The sequence below is a fragment of the Dipodomys ordii genome, unplaced genomic scaffold (assembly GCF_000151885.1).
Source record: "Dipodomys ordii isolate 6190 unplaced genomic scaffold, Dord_2.0 Scaffold12, whole genome shotgun sequence".
Classification (NCBI taxonomy): domain Eukaryota; kingdom Metazoa; phylum Chordata; class Mammalia; order Rodentia; family Heteromyidae; genus Dipodomys; species Dipodomys ordii.
This window is the reverse complement of record NW_012267228.1, coordinates 20,280,273-20,300,896: the sequence shown is the minus strand read 5'-3', so window position 1 is coordinate 20,300,896 and position 20,624 is coordinate 20,280,273. Positions and strand designations below refer to the sequence as shown.

At 39.2% G+C, this 20,624-nt stretch overlaps 1 protein-coding gene across 3 annotated transcripts in view; it reads left to right on the top strand.

The window, feature by feature from the left end:
- Nucleotides 1–20,624, top strand: part of Ptprg (protein tyrosine phosphatase, receptor type, G) — a 684,041-nt gene that overhangs the window by 643,830 nt on the left and 19,587 nt on the right. For all 3 annotated transcript variants that reach the window (XM_013010502.1, XM_013010503.1, XM_013010504.1), the window contains 9 exons: nt 2,002–2,093; nt 9,836–9,932; nt 12,626–12,708; nt 12,905–13,039; nt 13,695–13,829; nt 15,415–15,587; nt 17,058–17,193; nt 17,705–17,851; nt 19,823–19,916. In XM_013010502.1, the coding sequence (XP_012865956.1) occupies nt 2,002–2,093; nt 9,836–9,932; nt 12,626–12,708; nt 12,905–13,039; nt 13,695–13,829; nt 15,415–15,587; nt 17,058–17,193; nt 17,705–17,851; nt 19,823–19,916 (1,092 nt within the window). The remainder of the gene's footprint in view (nt 1–2,001; nt 2,094–9,835; nt 9,933–12,625; nt 12,709–12,904; nt 13,040–13,694; nt 13,830–15,414; nt 15,588–17,057; nt 17,194–17,704; nt 17,852–19,822; nt 19,917–20,624) is intronic.

The following is a 20,624-nucleotide window of genomic DNA, read 5'->3' as shown; positions in this document are numbered from 1 at the left end:
AGCATTTCTTAGAATGATTTGTGGTGGGCTATGCTGTCATGCCTTTTATTTTAGAATACTGCAGTCTTGATCATCCTTAAGGTTACAGAGGAAAACATCTGAAGCTGATGTGATTTTTCTGATTTTGTACCTGCCGTTCAGTGTCCATCATGATGGCACTGTCAGTTCTCAGGGCAGCTGGGAATTCTTAAAATATCATGGGCATGTTAATATTGCCCTTTCCCCATCACACTGTTAACTGGGTTACTCTGTCCTTGGAAGCTGCTGTAAATGAATGGCAGGTAACTGCTGTGCTCTGTATACTAAGGCTGTTGTAGCATTGGGTTCTATCTCCTCTCCCTCATTAGCTCAAGATGCCCTTATCTGTGGACATTGATAACAGACTCCCCGCCCCCCAGCTCTGAACACAATAACCCTTTCTTTAGCTTGGGGGGATCCATTCTTTGCCACCCAATCATTACTGTAGAATTCTAAACATTTTAAGTGGTTGCATAATTTGGGAAATTTTTCTTGAGCTCTGCATTCTTCTAAATATTCTGGGGAAACATTTTTGGCTCAGTTTAGTTTGTTAATACTGGTTACATCATGGGAGCTATAGATTCTTGGGTGTACAAAACGATTGCATATTCATGAACATCTTCAATCCTGAAATATTTGTAAATAACTTGGCAATTTTTTTCATAAGGTCGCCTATTAAAATGAGTAGGACTTTAATTGTTTACACAGAGAGCATTTATGCTTGCAGAGTACCACCATTGCAAAAGCAATGTGTCACTGCTGAAACCACTTGGATTGTGGACATATAAATCACCTTTCCTAAACAAAGTATAAGATATGCTATTTTCTGCCTAAGAATGATTCAAGTTTGAAAATGTCAATAGATGCAAAAAGCCACCCTAGAGCTTTGCTCTCTCAAAAGAAAAGTAGAGAAGGAATGACAGAGTCAATGTTAACTGTCACCAGATGAAGAGAAATCAGATTGTCAGGCCTGGATCTATAAAATTCTTGCCAAAGTAGGACCTCATTTACACATACAGATCTTCATACCCTTTGCTAAGAAAAGCATCTGTGGCAGTTTAGATGTTTGTGCGTTTGCCAAAGATCTTTCACTCTGAATAAAGTAAATGTCATGTCTGTTGTTTATCTCAAATTCAGCAGGGTATTTTTAAAAGGAAATATTTGCGGGGGAGGGTCGAGGAGAAGAAGGTCTGGAGCTCAAGTGTAATGGGTGTGGCTGTTTAGCAGCAGTGATCAAGGATTGGACCGGGCCTCTGTAAATAAGCCTAACACATGCTTTGGGCCCATTAACTGAAAATATGTCCTTAAGAAGTGATGATACTACAATAAGTTGGAGAATGTGGAATCTTTCTGAATCTATACCTAATCTGTCAACACCAAAATAAATAAATAAATCCAGTTAATTCCATCGAACTGATTATTTGGCATCATGTAAGCACAGCTGTCTTGAACTAAAATTCCGAACGCTTAACGATAGATGGCATTGTATCCAGAGCCAGCTGGTACAGGGGCCTCTGATTGTGTACAAAAGATCATATAGAGTTCAAAGACTGGAAATAGTACTTTCCTGCTCCAGTTGGAGCCTGCCCCCTATTGAATAGCAATTAAAAAAATAAAAAGGAATCAAAGCTCAGGTTCTTGGCAAATAGCTATTCTTGTTAAATTCAGACAGTTTAAAATGTGGCAATTTGATTGTATAAACAGCCTGACTATACAAAGTAAAGGGAAGTCCGTGTGTACCTTTTTGAAAATACCCTATTTAACCTGGCTAATAGGCAATTCAAAGTTCTAATGAGATCTTAATGTAAATATAAACCTTGAGAGTTTTCTTCAGGATGTGGATTTCAGATGATAGAATTAGACCATTCTTTACAGAAATGAAATATTTGTCTATACTAAGGAACTAAGGGCGGTTTGCTTTTTCATTATCATTTGTGTATGGAAGTATTCTGTGTGACTTTGAATATCATTTTATTTCCCCAGATGACATGGAAGCCATTCCTGTCAAACAGTTTGTTAAACACATCGGCGAGCTGTATTCTAATAACCAGCGTGGGTTCTCTGAGGATTTTGAGGTACGTTTCAAAGCTGAAAATTAATTTCAAGAAACTCAGTTCATTTTATAAGGAGGTTTGTTGTGGTGGTGGTGGTTTGGTTTTTTGTAAACTTGAACTGAATTTAAGCATAACAGAACAGTGTCTCTGAAAACTGGTAGTTTTTCCTTTTTCTTACCATTGATGATTTTTTTTAGTTATGTGTAAGTAGTTGTACAAAGGAGTTGCCATTTACCAAAGCAGTTTACAACTACAATGTGTCTGGATGCTTTTTGACAAGCATACAAAATAAGGTGAAAAAGAAGGTGATTGCAATTGTTCTGAATGAGCACTTGTCTGAAAGATGGAACTCGGTGGTAGAGAAGAGGCCAGCTAGTGAGGATTTTTTTTTCTGGTTCTTTCTGCCCATTAATTCTAACAGAGGGCGACAGTCATGATGCAGAGCTCCCTGATTCCATGTCATTTCTGGGATGCACATGGGAGCGTAGACAGCAGGTTTGGCATCTGAAGAACTGGGTGCTGGCTCCGCCAGCCGTGTGCCTCCTAGTCGTCATCGACGGGGCCAATCGCTTCATCTCCCATTCCCAGTTTCCTCATTTTTAAAAAGGGTGCTAATGTCACCCACATCCCCAAGTTGTTAGGGGGGGAAAAAAAACATAAATACATGATAAACATCCTTGTAAGTGCTGGGCTCATTATTAAGAAGCAAGCAACCATCCTTGATTGTTGTTGTTTTTGTGATTATTAATCCTTGGAGAGAAGACACGGGTTAACACACAGTCTTCTGGATTTTAAGAAGTGGTATGTCGGAAACAAGGTAGGGAGTAGCAGGCACCACCCTGCCAGCTCCGGTTCCGTGCCAGTTCAGCAGTGACAGGGTGTCAATGAGGAGCTATTAAACAGACTGCCCTTTTCTTCACTGAGGCGCTTAACTAAGGCACACATCCCTGGCAGCAAGAGTTGTGCCGAGGAGGCCAAGTTTTCGTGGCAGCTCAGCTGTCTTCTAGCTTTGTGGGTAAGGCGGCTCCTTTCTCCTTCTCATTTCGGTGTTAAAATGGAAATGCAAAGGGTGGAGCCTGCCCACCTCCTCTCACATAGTTGGTTATGGGGCTCGAATGAAGTCATGGAAGATAAGCACTGGGAAGGACAAGGCACTGTGCAGCTGGGAGGCACCATGATTTTGCCTGAACAATAAGAAATAGGCCCTGAATCCCATGTTTGTATGCAAATTTGGAATCCCTAACGGCCACCAGCAATGCCATTATATTGACAACTCATTTTAAATTAAATCTTCCTCTTAGGTTTTTGTTGTGGTTGATTTTTGTGTTGGGCTTTTTTTTTTTTTTTTAATGAGTAGCACAAAAGTGTGAGAGAGAAAGGACTCTGATTTATTCCACAGTGCTGTGTTTTATGGAACAAACAAACGCATGTCAAGTATTTAATGATGCTATTATATGCTGACCCAAAAAGGTGCCTATTCAGTGACAAAGAACATGGTTGCAGTCAAACATTTTGTATTCATGAGGACAGCAAATGTGTGTGGTGGTGGGGTGATTTAGTTCAATTGACTGTTGGCTGGATGACTGAGCAAGAATATTGAGGCATTTAACAATGTTGATGGTATTCACCACAAACATTTATCCTCCAGAGAGCGGAATTTGATCAGGATGATCAAATGCAAACTCCGGTTTCTCAATTATGTATGATTTGAGACCCCAGTGCTATTCATCACAGCTGGTTTTGACACCATTTAATTATTCAAAATAATCAGCTACACCTCCATAAACTGGAGCTGACTTAAAATAGGCTTTCCTGCATCAAAAACCATGCCTGTTAACAAATGCTGGGCCTCTCGGTACCTTATGTCTATCAGAAAAATAATAACAATAATATCGTGGCTCTAGTCACCTCCATTGGACTTTGTAGCAAAAATATTATCAGCCAGTAGTTGTAGGAGTAGAATGGAGAAGGTAGACAGGAAGCACACATTGTTCTGTCATTTCACAATCCTTCCTGGATTGAACTGCTAACATGGAAGCTATTCAGAACAGGAAGAATTTTCTTTTAAAAAGAACAGTACCAATATATTTGTACCAATATATTGGTACAAAAACTCACCAACATATTGTTATCATCATATTTGGTGAAAATTTGAACTATTTGAAAAGAGAAGCATTATTGTCTTTTGGTAACTGCTAAATGGGAAACTAGTAGCACTCTACATAAGAAATTATTATGAATATTATAAATTGAGGTCATAACAGGCTATATAGAAAAAGCACAAAAGGAGATTGTGTATAATAATAAGAGTAATTAAAATAACCCCTTTATTATAACCAGAGAGTAATAACTTCAGATCTTCAGATCTTACATGTGGGATAAAGATGCTGAGACCTTAACACCATGTATACACTAGTTCACCTCTCAGTGACAGATGCGATTTCATTGTCTTTATAAATGAAAACTTGATCCAAAACAAAACTAACTCATTGAGTCGCTATGCTTTGAAATGGTATCAGTAGGGACTTAAAGATGAAGGCTAACGAACCTGAACTCCCATAGTTTCTGGATCCATCCAGAAGTGAGCTGAAGTCAGGGCAAAGAACCAAAGTTTCCACTAATGCATCTGTGTCTTTGGCAAAAAAAGAAAAGAAGATCAGAATAAAGAGCCAGGACTGAGAGTACTAGGTACCTATCACACAACCTTTCTTACATAGATCCTCCCCAGCCAGCATCTGGCATACAGATTCTGTATCCAATCAAAGTACTGATCTTTAGAGTATAAAGAAATACCTCTTAATAGGCAATAGACAATATTTGAAGAGATAAAGTAACTGTATTAAATACCAACCATTCTCTGGACAAATATATAGTATAAAGATGGGTTAGACTCCTTATCCTGATGGGTTTAGTCAGATGGATGCGTGAGGAGACCAGAGGAAAGCTAAAGCAGAAACATAGCAACAGAGGATATGTGCTGTAGTGCAGGTAAAAAGTTATGAAGCAGTGCAGAGGAGAAAGGGTACCCTTAAATTTCAGTTAGCTATTTCAGGGAGCCTTCCCCCTTACCCAATCTAGCTTTTAAAAAAAATAATGGAAGTAAAAACTTACAGTGAATAAAAGTCACATTTCCAGAACTCTTGGGGGAATGAGAAGAACAAGTCATGCTGGTTTTGAGTCTTGTCTGGCCGTCATGCAGAAAGCCAGCATGTTTGTTGTGCTCTGATAAATTTTGGAGATTGTGAAAAGCTGACCACAACAAACATACCTCTTCTGACAGATTCTGCAATCAGGATCGTGTCAGATGCCTCCGTTCACCAGCTCCTGGGCTTTACTCTCCTTCCCATGGAGTGACTTTCCAGGATAGTTTTATAGAGTAGCAACCTTTATCTTAGCCTCCTTCTCACCCCAGTCATAGTGCAGAAGTCAGTGAAAGCAAAAGAGAAGAGCTTGGAAGCTTCACGGGTCCACACAGTAATAGATAGGGATTGGAAGAATCTGAAGTTTAAAGTCCGGGTGCAGAAATGAGACCAAAAAGGCCTCTTGACCAAATCTTCGGGGGATGGTTGTTCTTGCAATGAATTAGCTGAGGTTAGATTTGGGCTGGTTGCTCATCCTAAATCAAAAGAACAAAGCCTCGTCCACCTGAGCCCAGTGCGCTGAGGGACTTGTGGCCACAATCTCTCTGTGTATTGAAAGGAGACTTCCAGGGTTGCTGATGACATGTCACGAGAGTCCCTGGACAGAGGTAAGGCTGTGTGTAGACTGCTGCCTGCAAGAGGTCAAAAATTAACCCTGTGTAGTTTGCTGAGCCCCTGTGACCAGATTCCCCTTTGGTCCTGATGATTATTATAAAGGAAACCATTTTTGAACTGTTACGTTGAAGAGAGAAAATACAGTTGTTTAAGACATAGTTAAGAACAGGGAAAGGTCCATGAAACTATAATTGGAGGTTATAGATCAGCTGTAGGATGATGGGTACTGTGTTATACCTTCCAAAAATTCACTAATTTTCTGGAAGGGAAAGACAAGTCATTTTCTATAAGCATAGACAGGTCTGGAAAAGAAAAGAAAAGAAAAAAGAAAAAAAAGCCACTCTTAGCAAGATAAACAGGAGTAAAGCAAAGAGAAGGAAATCAGTGTCTCAGAAAGGCATGGATTTGAAACTATCCTAAGATTGGAAAGGGCATTGGTGGAAGACAGCAGGAACCTTGAAACGCTATCGAAGGAATCAGGCACCTGTTCAAAATGTTTTGAGTAATGGAATAAAGGAAGTCCTTTCAGTCTTGGGTAGCACTTGGGAAGCTGTGGCAGGAGAGCCATGGGTAGGAAGACACATTAGGACCATACCAGGTATTTTGGACCCTGTACATGTCCTGGGACCTAACCAAGCAGCATTCTCTGGATTCTTAACACAGTTAGTTGTGAGCTGCATACATGGTACATATACTGAATCTAGTGCTTGGTAACCAGCTTCTAAATACTTCTTCCAGTAATCTGAAAGCTTTCTGGATGTATTTTGTTCAATTATCTTTTCTTTTGAATGGAGCCAAAGAATGGTAGAATGGCAGATCTTTCACATACTGCCTAGACGGCCTCTCCCACTGACCGCAGACAGAAAGTGACTAGGCTATTCATCTCCCAAGAATTCTTGCTATATCAAAGGTTAGTGTTAGTTTATGAGCCTCCGGTTTCCGTTGACTCTCTTCTGGGGTTGGATGCCTGTTAATGTTCAGAATATTCATTTTAAGAGTTTGGATAGCTTTTAATAGTGACAGAAACAAGGAAGCTTGTTGGTCACTGGTGGCTCATGCCTATAATACTAGCTACTCGTAGTCCTAGCTACTCAGGAGTCTGAGATCTGAGGATCATAGTTTGAAACCAGCCTAGGCAGGAAAGTCTGTGAGACTTTACCTTCAGTTGATCTCTCACTCTCTATCTCTGTCTCTCTGTCTCTGTCTCTCTGTTTGTCTGTCTCTCTCTCTTTCTTTTTCTCTCTCTCTCTCACAAACACACACAAAGCTAGAAGTGGAGTTGTGACTCAAGTGGCAAATTGCTAGCTTTGAACAGAAAAGCTCAGTTCAAAGTCTAGGACTGGCACAGAGGGAGAGAGAGAAGCAAGCATAAATCTTAAATTATTTGTCAGGGTACTGAATAGGTAGCTTTACTATATATACTTCACCAGGCAGTGACACTCTAAAGATTTTTAACACCGATTAAAATCACATTAACTTTGAAATGCCAGTTCCAATAGAGGAAAGCCACTCCAGGATCAGATGATATTATCAGCATCTAAATGAGCCAAGCAGTACCACAAGGAATTACAGATGACATTATTATCCACCAGACAGAATCAGGAAGGCCTTAGGCAAGCCCCTATGAATTCTAATAAATCAGATTTAGCATTATTTATGACTAGTCTTTGTTTTCTGTCATTCACATAATTGGAAAAGTGAAGCAGAGCCAGTGAATGAGACCAAGGGTTTTAGATAACAAAAGAAGTTTGGACATACTGAATGACCACTTAAAACAGTGCAGACAGCTGGTACCAAACAGTCTTGGTCAATTATATTATAACAGAGTCCTAGCTTCAGTCCATAGCTATGGTTATCACCACATAACAGGAGAAAAATAAGCAATAACCAAAATGAATCTTAGACTAAAGAACTTACAGCTAAGTAAAACCTAAACAACTCAGCTCGGAGGTACATAGCCCAGGCTATGACATTTACAACGTAGAAACAAGATATCAGCTCATTTCTGCTGTTTGTATACAAATATGAATATGAATCGACTTTAGAAAGTTCTCTGCCTTAGAACAGTATACATCAAGCTTTAAAGACAATTCCAAAAGACATGGACCAAACCAATATTGCAAGTCTGGTTAACATTGCTTATGCTCTTGTAGATGACAACATATCAGACTATGTTATGCCCAAACTCTTCCATATTTTAGAGAAAACAGCCAAAGGCAGTCTTAAGTCCTTTGAACTACTGTTTGCAAAGCTACAAGTTATTAAATTATTTTAGAATAGAACAGAAAATAGCTTATTGCATTTAGAAGCAGGTTAAGATTCCTCATGAAATATACTTCCCCAAAGAGCTGATTGAACAACTGCCTATGGGGGTCTTTTTTTTTTTTAATGGACAGCTAGGATGGCCTGTGATAATGAAAAATTCAATATGTAAACAGCTTCCAAGAACTGGAGAGTCAATGCATGTAGGTCCTTTGAACAGATAGTAATCCTTTATTTTTATACCTTAGTTATTCTTTCATGCTAGTGAGTTGGTCCTAGCAGGGCAGAGAGGGATTCCTTCCTGGGAAGTCCTCTGTGAATATACCAGACAACTATTCCCTGTTGTCATTATGCTTAATGTAAATGCTGTGGCAAAGATCTGTAATTGCTATGCAACTCCTTTGTGAAAGAAAAAAAAGTCTGATTCTCCTAAACTCTGTTACATCTGCTACGTGTAAAACATTGCTCCTGATAATTTTGTTACTTCGCTCCTGCTCTTTGTAACAGCTGTGCACTGCTAATGACTTCCCTTTATTAGTTTGCTCCCATACTTTCTTGGATTTGAAGCATTCAGTGTAGAAAAATTTGGCTTTTCAGCAACCTTGTCTTTGGCTAAATTGATGTTTCTATGCAGGGATAAGGTAGTGGAAAAGTTGTTTTTGCCACTGTTGTTTTTGTAGAGAAAGTACACTTGAATAAAGTTCAGCAGTGGTTTGTCAGGGGGCATACATATCTGAGCCACAGTTAGTTGCTGAATATTTCAGAACTGAATTCTTTAAGTCAATTTGTATACTCTTGTGGTTATAAAATGGTTGCAAATCATAGTTGGATATTGTCCTTGCAAATTTCTGTGGATCCTCTAAGACTCAGGATAAACTGTTGCACCTTGGTTTAAACTTTCCTTGCTTTGTTCTTAGAATTATTCTTCTTAAACCTCTGGTCTTTTGATCGCATTTGATTGACAGCATCTTTTCTTGAGTAGACTGTGGTCTACTTTTAAAAAGATATTCTTTTGGATCTTAATGCCTGGCTCCAAATCTGTAGTAGACAAATGATGAGTTAGTAAAGAATGAAAACCTTAGATCTTCATGTATTCTTCATATGCTTATTATGTTTGTGGTAATGGGTATATCTAACTTTGGGTTTGGGGAGGTAATGGTGCATTCAGCGTTAGAGAGTAAGTACTTTGTAGAAGGATAGATAGGTGGATAGATTAGACAGACAGACAGACAGACAGACAGATAGATAGATAGACAGACAGACAGACAGACATCATTTAATGATGAACACAGGTTCATAGAAGGACCTCACTGGACAATTTTATCACTGTATGGACACCATAAAGTGCAGTTATACAAACTTAGATTGTTTAGGTCAGTGACTGAACAGGGCCTCCAGTTTATGGTAGTAGGAGTGGGGCCATACTATAAAATACCAATAATTTAGTACAGTAAAAAGCAGCTAGTAGCAAGTCCTTTATTATCATCAAGTATTATATACTGGACACAAGTGTACATACTCTACTTAATGATTGACAGGGCACCATAAACACATGAATAATGTGTTATGCTAAGTTGTTATCATGGCTTTGACGTCATGAGGAGATAGGAATTTTTCAGCCACAATCCAATTTATAGGGAATCCTGTTATGTATTCAGTCCATGGGGATAGAAACATTTATGTGTGACGATGGTTGCTTGTTTTCTAAAGTGTGTTTAAAATGTCACCGTTTGCTTTCTTCACTAGGAGGTCCAACGCTGTACAGCAGATATGAACATCACTGCAGAACATTCCAATCATCTAGATAACAAGCACAAAAACAGATACATCAACATTTTAGCATGTGAGTAATAAACTTTAAACTATCTTCAACTGTGAGGAAATTGAATTTTCATGCTGAGTAGAAGCTAAAAGCCAAATAGAGCCAGAATGCCAAGAAAGAATCATGCTTGCAAGCTAACCTCTCATTAGCCTGTCTTCCAAAGTCTAAGGAAGTGGGGACATTCTCTACCCGCTCAGTCTTTTATTTGGCTGTCAGGTGTCAGAGAGTTTAATAAGATGACTCAAAAAGAAAAAAATGTTCTGAGCTTCACTGTTTTCACATGAAGGGATGTCCTGTCAGATGTAGGGAGCCAGAATATAAGTATCACTGGCATTGTAACCAATGAGGATAGAGGGTTCTAATAACAAGCGCAGGGAAGTAAGTTCAGTAAGCTGAATTTCTAAGGCTGCCTAATTAGGCTTTCCTTAAGGGATGAACCTCCTGTCCTTTTGGTCCATACATTTAGCTTTACCCAGTGTATTTTCAGGCTCAGGAGCATCCTAGAGGTTAGAGCACATCAGGCAGTGAGGTATGCTACACATGGGGCCTGAAGAAATATCCTCGTACAGACTACATTTGTGACTGGCAGGTCAGGTCCGTAGACACGGAGAACTTAGGTGAGTGGCTAATAATGTAGGTTGGGCATTCTTAACCTGAAATATCAAAGTACAAAATTATTGAACATGACATGATGTTGAAAAGTTTCAGATATGGAAATATGTCAATATGGATCGGGATGCTTAGCAGGCAGGTGTTACTTTTCCATAGCTGTGACCACAGTACCTGGTTAAACAACCTAAAGAAAGGAGCTGTTTGGGAGGGTTACTTGGTTACTTGGTACCATGTCAGTGGGAAACCAATCATAGTGGCAAAAGTATGCCATACGTAGGGAGCTCCTTTACAAGGCAGATGGGAATTCAGGAAGAGCCAGGGCAAGATAAATCTGTATCTCAAGGGCACTTGCCTCCATCAGACCTACTGTGTCCCCTAGAACTAGGCCCACCTCCTACTTTTCACCATCTCTCAGTAATGACATCATATCACGAATTAACCCATTCATTCCGCGGAAGCAGAGCAATGTCTTTTCTCATCCTCTTCTTAATTTGATCACAGAAAGCCATCTAATTAATGTCAGAAAAGTTATCAACCACATACCCAGAGATGTGTTTTACTATTACCGTGAGCCTAAACATTTTGTAAGCAACTCCAGTTGACCCTCACCAATTCACCATCACAAGGTGTATGCTCTTGGATGAAAGGCAGACATAGCGATTTTATGGTGAACACATACTTTGGTTAAGACCACATTATATAGAGTGGGTTTAAATTGGACCACTTAAAATCTGAACAGTATGGAAAAATTTTAAGAAAGCCTTAGTGAAATGTAATTCACAGTGAAATGTAATTCACACCACATGTAAAGTACCCATTTAAAGTCAACACACGATTCAGTGGGTTTTAGTGTGTTCAGAGTGCAGAGTCATAACCACACTCAAACATTTTTAACATCTCAATAAACCCCTTAGGTGTTAGCTGGCACTCATACCTCCTTCTTATCTCTGGAGATTTGCATATCCTATCCCTGTCATGTAAATAGTATCTCATGTAACTTTTTGTGCCTGGCTTCTTTAACTTAACATAATGTTTCCCAAGTTCGTATCAGTATTCCATTCCTTTTTATAGTTGAATAGTACTCCATTGTTTGGCTATGGCACATTTTATTAATTCCATATATAAGGCTTTATTCAAGCGCATATTTTAGCTTCCTTGGATATGTATGTGAATAGAATTGCTAAGTTGTATGGTAAGTCTAACATCTGAGGAATTACCGAAGTGCCTGTTCCACTTGAGATTCCCACCAGCAGTATATGAGAGGTCCAGTATCTTCACATTCCCACCAGCACCAGCTAATTTGGGAAAGGTTGGGGTGTGGGGTGTGGTGGGGGGGGTCATAATAGCCCTCATAGTGTAAAGTGCTATCCTATTACTTTAAATGTGCAGTTCTGTTATGATTAGTGTTTATTGATCATTTGTCTGTGATTTTTGGGGAGAGGTCTAGTCATGGGGCCTGAACTCTGGGCCTGGGCGCTCTACCACTTGAGCCACAGCGCCACTTCTGGCTTTTTTCTTTTTGCTTATGTGGTGCTGAGGAATCAAACCCAGGGCCTCATGTATGCAAGGCAAGCGCTCTACCACTGAGCCACCTTCCCAGCCCTGTCTGTGATTTTTTAATCTTCTATCCATCCTAGCTAGGAAAAAGTTCTCAGCTTCCTTTTATTTCTTTTGCTATGGTAAGAAACCATCTTCAAATCTGACTGTAGCTGATGCACAATGAGATTCCTCTTGAAGGATCCCAGGTTTAAGTCCTTGGGTTCTGTGACAATAACAGGGAATTCATCTGAATTTAGTGTTGGAATCTTCTGAAAATAGATGTTCTGCACAATCGCATTTTTAGACCTATTAATGGGGGATGGGACATGGGTAATCAAAAGCCTTTGAACTTGCTTTCAGCATAAAAAACTGCATTTCTTAGGCACTCTGGAGTGGCTATAAATGGCCCTGTGCTTTCTCTATGGTTTCGAATGCTCTATGTATTTAGCAGTTGCTCAGAGGCTTCTCAGTGTATTCATTCTGGGAGATTACATGGGGTTAATGTTTAAAATGCTGCTTTTTAAAAAATTCTGCATTTTGTTTTGCCTTTTTATCTTTTATAGATGATCACAGTAGGGTGAAGTTAAGACCTTTACCAGGAAAAGACTCTAAGCACAGCGACTACATTAATGCAAACTATGTCGATGTAAGTCAGACATGTTTTTATAACCCTAACCCATTTCTGAAACTGAAGAATACAGCAGAGATTGCTGCATGTATTTTAAAACTGTGCTGAGGTCTCATGGAAAGCTCAGCCTATTCACTGTGGAAGGTGCTTGAATTATTAACTGGTCTTGTGTGATACTGCTTTCATTTCACTTTGTACTCTGTCACCTTTGAAGGGTTACAACAAAGCGAAATCCTACATTGCCACGCAGGGACCTTTAAAGTCGACATTTGAAGACTTCTGGAGGATGATTTGGGAGCAAAATACCGGAATCATTGTCATGATTACAAATCTTGTGGAGAAAGGAAGAGTAAGAGTACCTTGCTTTATTATCTTAATTAACAAAGTATTTGTAGAATGCCTATAGTAGAACAGGAATTTAGAGAAGTGAAAACGTGTTCTCACCACTGTAGTTCTGAGAGTGGACTGGTGGAAAAAGAACTAAGGCATTACAAATGTGAACTCCATGAACAGCATGCTCTAGTCCAGAGGGTATTACAATAGCTAATATCTAAGGAGAGACTTGAACAGGGGACAGCAAGAGCCAAAAAACAAGGAAGTTGGAAGATTTTAGGAGGGAGTGAGGACACTACAGGAAAGACTGCTTAGACACCCTGACTTTCAGACCACATTTGAGAAACACCGTAAGTGTTGTAGAAGATACTGGATAATGAGTCTGTGGTGCTAATTTAGGCTGGAGTGAAGGCTAATGTTTCAAGTTCATTACTCAAAAATAACTACTGCTTCATTCTGACTCTCTTTCTGTGATGACCCAAACTGTAACACATTCTCTGGTCTCTTCCATAAATCCAGGCCTGTGTTCCACGTGATACATACACTTTCTCTTGCCCCAAGTTATCCCAGTGCATCAATTCTTCAGAGGTTACTTCTGCCTTTAAGTAGTTCAGCCTATGCAGACTTACCTGTGTCTGGCATTGTCATTTGTAACTTTTGTCTTTTTTCAGCGGAAATGTGATCAGTATTGGCCAACAGAGAACAGCGAAGAGTATGGAAACATTATTGTCACACTGAAGAGCACAAAAGTACATGCCTGCTACACTGTTCGTCGTTTTTCAGTCAGAAACACGAAAGTGAAAAAGGTATCAGGGACTGGGCAGGCCATCAAAGCATCTGTGTACCTGTGTGAAAAATCAGTGTACAATATAGGCCAATAAGTTGTTTTGATAAAAACGCATCCTCTTTTGGCAAAAATGTCATGTATTTGTTGGTTTCCCAAGAAATACTAGTCCTGAACTATACTTATATACAAATCCAAGTTTTTGCCAGGCACTAACTTAGTTGGTTCACACTTAAAACCATTTTTAAAAAATTCTAGCTACTTGGAAGGTTGACTCCTAAGAATTGTGGTTTGAAACGAACCCAGGCAAACAAGTTCAGGAGACTAACCAGAAAAATGTCTGATGAAGGCATGGATCAAGCAGTAGAATGCAAGCCTTGAGCATAAAAGCTGAGCAAGTGTGTGAGTACAAAGCCTGATACTGGATACATACACAAAGAAAACCAGGTTATGCTGTTGATAAGAATAAAAAATGGATGCTACAGAATATGTATCCTCTTTTAGAAATGAGCAATGAACACAATATTGGAGTTAAGATTTTTCTGATTAGTGTTTTCTAATGTCAACTATAAAAATGTTTTTCCCCCCTGTGGAACTATTAATATTCAGAGAATCACACATGCTGTTTTCAAGTTATCTCAGTGTTTTTATTTTTCAAAATCTACTGTGATGACCAGATTCATAGATCATCAACTATAGATATAAATGCTCAGAAAGAAAATACGGAGCTATATTCTCATATATAGGACAATTGTTTGCAGAAAATAAAGACTTTTTTTGGCCATCTTAGAGATCTTTGGAAATGTGTTAAAACAGTAGTCCCCTTGACCCATAAATCACAAATCATATAGAATTCTACAAATAGCTGAAGAAAATCAGTAGCACCATCCCTGTGTTTATATCATAGAGCAAATCAAGAGTTAGTATAAAGCTATTATGACTCATCGGAATTCTTCAGGAATTTAACTCACACTTCTTGTAGAAACAACTTGTCAGCGAAAGATATAAGTAGGATCTTAAGGGGTTCTGGATACGATAGCAAGAAAATAGCCTTGGGCCTTGGTAGCACAGTGCCAGGTGTCCTGTAAGCCCCATTATCATTATTGGCCCTGAATTAACATGTCAAAGTTCAGTCCGTTAGAGGAAAACTTCTTTGAAAAAGTCCAGAGGCTGGTGACTTGTTTCACATTTAGAGCCCTCTCCTAACCTCCTGGAAAAGAATACACAGCAGTACCTAGCCCGTATCTCTGCTTCCAGACGGTAGAGAAGGGCCAGGAATGATGGTCCACGGGGAAATGAATGCAAAGCACAGAAAGGGGCAACAAGTCAGGACACAGAGCCTTGTAGGTAAGATATTCTGAGTCCAAATGCCTGCTGTTAAATGTTCACTCCTGGTATGACCATCTTCTCTAAGAGATGGGTGGTCCACATCTAGCTAGATATCTCTGTTTAGTAACAAGGAAGTTAGACCAAATTGAGTAAGTGACGTAGCTCAGAAATAATTGGGAAAATGAAATCAGAAGCCTCATTTCCAGGCACACTTGAAGTCCTTTTGTCCAGAATATTCACTCTCAGATTCGTGGCATCTTTTTACACCTCTCTTCTAGGGTCAGAAGGGAAACCCCAAGGGCCGTCAGAATGAAAGGATAGTGATCCAGTATCACTACACACAGTGGCCTGACATGGGGGTTCCTGAGTATGCCCTCCCGGTCCTGACCTTCGTGAGGAGATCTTCGGCAGCCCGCACACCAGACATGGGCCCCGTGCTGGTGCACTGCAGGTATGTTGGCATCTCTTTCTTCAGCCTCCTATTTGACTCCTGAAGTTGGCTGAGCAGGGTACTTGTGCCTTGTGAACTTGGAACCATAGCTATTCTGTTTCCTTTGACTTAGAGCCCAAGTCCTTATCTGAAAGTGAAGATGACTAAATCAGCACAAACCTAAATATCTGCTCAAGTAGACAAACCTCTACTGTTTGTTTTTTCTATTGAATTTAAACCTCTAGTTTTCATAAAGTCATTTTCTCATATAAGACCAATGTTGATAGGGAAAGTAGCAGGCTAAGTAAAAATCTATACTTCCCAAAGCGTAGTAGCGGCATTTTTAAGTATCTAAAACTTTTCATATATTTCTTTACTAGCATTTGTGGCTTTTTTCCTGATTTAGTACTCAAATGGATATTACTTAATTCTGTGATGGATGTTACACACCTGCACGGCATCTTTCCTGCTGAGTTTTTGTTGCTGTTTCTGTACCAGCATGCTTGCTAGGGTTTTTCACTCATGACTGGTGCTACTCTACCACTTAAGCCACAAACCACTATTTCCAGTTTTTTGCTGTTTGAAGATAGGAGTTTCATGGTTTGTCTCCTCAGGCTAACTTGGTACCATGGTTCTCAGATCTCTCACCCACCTGAGCAGCTAGGATTATTAGACATGAGCCCCTGGCGCCCATCTACATGGTATTTTCTAAGCATTTCTTTGGGCTATTCTTACAATATGCTCTTACCCCCCAAAAAAGTCCCTTTTAGAAGCTGGAACACATCCATATTCCGAGGAAAACTCTGCTTTTATGCTAATCCATTTAGGAATCAGTAAAGTGGAGAGAAGTCTATCAAACAGCCTAGGTATTGTGCCAGACAGGAAAGTTTCTGGGGCATTTGACCAAAAGAAGATTGTGACTGAGTACTAAAGAATCCAAATCTTGCTGAGTATTTTCCAAAATAACAAGAAATATGATTAAGCCAAATTTTCTACAGGTCACAGTCTCAGGCTATTTTTCCTTGATATTACTAAAGGCAAATATCCCTTTTTAAGTAGGAACCTGCTAATACTGCTCACTGGTCAGCTTCGTCAATGCAGGCAACCAAAGCCAACTGAGGCAGTTGTACAGGAAAGGGGCTCATTCACAGGATGAGTGCTCACAGAGTCACTGTGAGCGCACACAGCAGGAGAAGCTGCCTGCCGGTGCCTCAGCAGCTGGCTTCTGCTATGGCAGTGACTGCAGCTGTGCATCCCCAAGCTTCACACCTCTTTGCAGGGTAGGCCAAGAAAGTAATATACATTGTTTGTCTTGCAATTCCTACAGTATAACGTGCTCCTTATCATGACTTGCAAGGTGGCAAGTGCTCTCAATGCAGTTTGTAGCCACTGTCTACATGAATGTCCTATGTCATTTATACTAGGTTAGACAAGGTTATTTGCAAGTTCACTGGATACTTAACGTACTGAGTTGCCTTCCTTTCTTAACAGCGCTGGTGTGGGCAGGACAGGCACCTATATTGTGATAGACAGCATGCTGCAACAGATAAAAGACAAAAGCACAGTTAATGTCCTGGGATTCCTGAAGCATATCAGGACTCAGCGTAACTACCTCGTCCAGACTGAGGTAAGGAGGGGCTGCCAGCACCCTTTCAACTGAAAGTTGAATGACACTGAAAACACAGATTCATTCTGTTGGGACATGAAGGAATGTAGAGGGTTGTAGAAGATATCCTACTATTTGGATCTGTTTTCTATTTCTGGGTGGATCTGAACATTCAGAATTGTAAATCACTATAAAAGCACTTAAGATTGAGTTACAGCTGTATTGTACTGAGAACTGTGTCACAAACTATTGGGAGTTAAATACATTGTTGGGTCTGATACAACATCTAGGACAAGATGGTTCCTAAGGCCTTCATTGAAGACACATTTGTGGACTGCTGGCCGTATAGACCCTCCAGGCACAGTGTAGAGCAAAGAGCTGTTAACAATATCTGCCCTAAAATAAATTATGATGAGTGAGTATTGAAACAGACCATCTAGCTCCAAATGCTTGCAGGAACTCACTGACAGGTCCCTATTTGAGGCAGAATTAACAGGTTTCCTTGGTGATCATCATATATTGCACATTGTAGGAGCAGTACATTTTCATCCACGATGCCTTGTTGGAAGCCATTCTTGGAAAGGAGACTGAAGTATCTTCAAATCAGCTACATAGCTATGTTAACAGTATCCTCATACCAGGAGTGGGAGGAAAGACTCGGCTGGAAAAACAATTTAAGGTAGAGCTTTGCATAATAATATCTTTAAAGCAGGGAAGTAGAAAAGAATTGAAGGTCAGGTCCTCTTTGTACTCTTTAACTGTAATGTGAAGTCAAGTTCTGATCCATGTAAGTATCATTTGTATTCAAGTAAATGTAGTCCTGTTCCATATTTTCTTGTGAGCAGTTTATGACTTTATCTGACCATAAGCATCATCCTCTGGTCACAATAACATGAAACTATGTTTATATTCTAGTCAGAAAGAAAAGATTGTTACTTGAACTTGATGGCTCAAGTGGTAGAGGGTCATCCAAGCAAACAAGCTGAGTGTAAGGCCTTGAGTTCAAACTCCAGTGCTAGCAAAAAAAAAAAAAAGTTATTTAACATATTGTCCTTAAAATATGCCTGTTGAAAATCTATTCCAGGAGACAAGTTTTAAAAATGAGTTACTAAATAATAACAGAAAAGTTGTGTTTCTACAATAATTGTTCTTTTTCTTCAATGGGAGTGTAACATTTAAACACAGTTAGATGTTAAGACTTTAATTAAGATGAGAAAAGCTCAAGGAATTAATTGTAACTTTGATATGCTGCCTATCTTTCCCAATCATTTAATGGTTTGTTATTTGTTAGTCTTGAATTATCTTTTCAATTCTTATTTTCCTGCATTTTGTTCCTTATGTAAAGTTAATTCTTTATCTTCGTGTTAAGATGGGAAGGCTGGGATGAATCTCTATAGCTTCATTTCTCCTGATAAATCTTTCAGTAGCCTCTGAAACCTTCATCTGGATCGTTGCCAGGCAAATTGGATCCTATGATAAGAACTAAAAAATAGACTCCATTGAGTTTGGTCATAAGAGTAATTTTAAATTTCTAGTTCCTGTTAACATCCTTAATGCTATAAAAATCACTTCTAGGGATTAATAGTAAGGACACAGTACGTCACTTTAAATTTTTTAAATGAGAATTTTTTTTTTTTTACTTTCTTTTACCTTTCTGTAGTTAAAGATTCTGGAAAGCTCTATTATAAGAAATGAGCACAGGCTCATCTCATTCTTTTCCATTTGAACACAAAATGAGCAATTGTTTACCTATCGAACAACTGTGCAAAGCAAAAAAACTGAGCATGACTAATGAGAGCTTCCTTAACTTAAAAATCTAAAACATTCCTCAGTCCAAATTTTGTTGAGTGGCAGTTTGATGCCACAAAGCTCCACACTGCTTCAGACACTAGAATTACTACTTTCAGGCTATGTGAATATGATGTTGAGACTTGATTCCCATCCCAAGACACCTCATATGTATGCAAATATTTCAAAATCCCAAAGAATCTGAAACTCTTCTGGTTCTAAACGTATTTTCTTAATTCATCAAACAATCCAGTGTATATTCAGCTGGAAACCAGGTATCTGGCTTTTTTACAGTCATTATTCATTTTAGAACTCAAATAGAAGAAAGGGGAAAAGTCAGACACTTGGAGATGATACTTGCCTCTAGCACCCAATGGCAGGAGTTCACACACTGGGAAAAGCAAACTTCCCATATGTTGCTTGTAAATAGATACCCCTTCTTCCCCATGTACACTTAGGAAAGCAGATGGACCAATGATTGCCAAGGAACAAAATAAGACCACCCTACTGGACTATTTATAATGACCTTTAAAAATTCTTATTTCAACAGAAGTGTACTAAGAACCTACTAAATTCTTCATCTATAAGCAATGTAATTAGCTCTTGATGAGTTACTTAAGTTTTGTGTGCCACTAAGGACAAAAATCAAAACAGTAGTGATATCATGTTCACAGAAGTCCACACAGTACCCAGGTTCCAGAAATGAGACAAGGTTCCACTATACTGAAGCATTGAGAGTATTCTGAGGCACAAAAAAAAAATGTCCTTCTTAGTAATCTGATTATTGGTATTTTTCTAAATAATCAAGCAGGTATATGAATTATACCCTTGAATGAAGACTAAAATATTACTTTTCTTTTAGCTGGTCACTCAATGTAATGCAAAATATGTGGAGTGCTTCAGTGCTCAGAAAGAGTGCAACAAAGAAAAGAACAGAAACTCTTCAGTTGTGCCATGTAAGACCTTAAAATCAGTTTGACTTGGGTTAGAGGGTTTAAAAAAAATTATCTTTAAGTAGTTATTTCAAGGGGTTACCATACAACATACCAGTTTATAAGTACAGTGCATCTTGATGGCTATTACCTCTTTCATCATTCTCCCCCCATCCCAAACCCTCCTGTCAATTATTTCTCTTGGGTAGGTGAATGATAGGTGGACTTTTGGAGTTAGTCCATATATCTGACAAGAAATCTAGTTTAGGTTCCCCTTGAAATATAAGAATTCAAGCTGGGCACCAGTGGCTCACCCCTGTAATCCTGTACTCAGAAGGCTGAGATATAAGGATCACGATTTGAAGCCAGCCCAGGCACTAAAGTCCATGAGACTTATCTCCAGTAAACTACTCAGAAAAAGTCAGAAGTGGCACTGTGGCTCACATGGTAGAGGGCTTGCCTTGAACACAAAGAAGTTCCGGGACAGTGCCCAAGCCTTGAGTTCAAACCCCAGGATCAGAAAAATATATATAGAATTTGATTACTTCTGCCATCTTTCATTTTATGATGATAGTAATAAAGCTCTTACCACTTATCAAATCCTAGATTAATCTGTACAACTAGAGTTGCAGCATTCAATTATCCTGGATATTGAGATCCAGACAAAATTGATTGGGACTTACGCTTGCATTAAATCAGGACGCTTTGTATGTATACTGTAGATACATATAT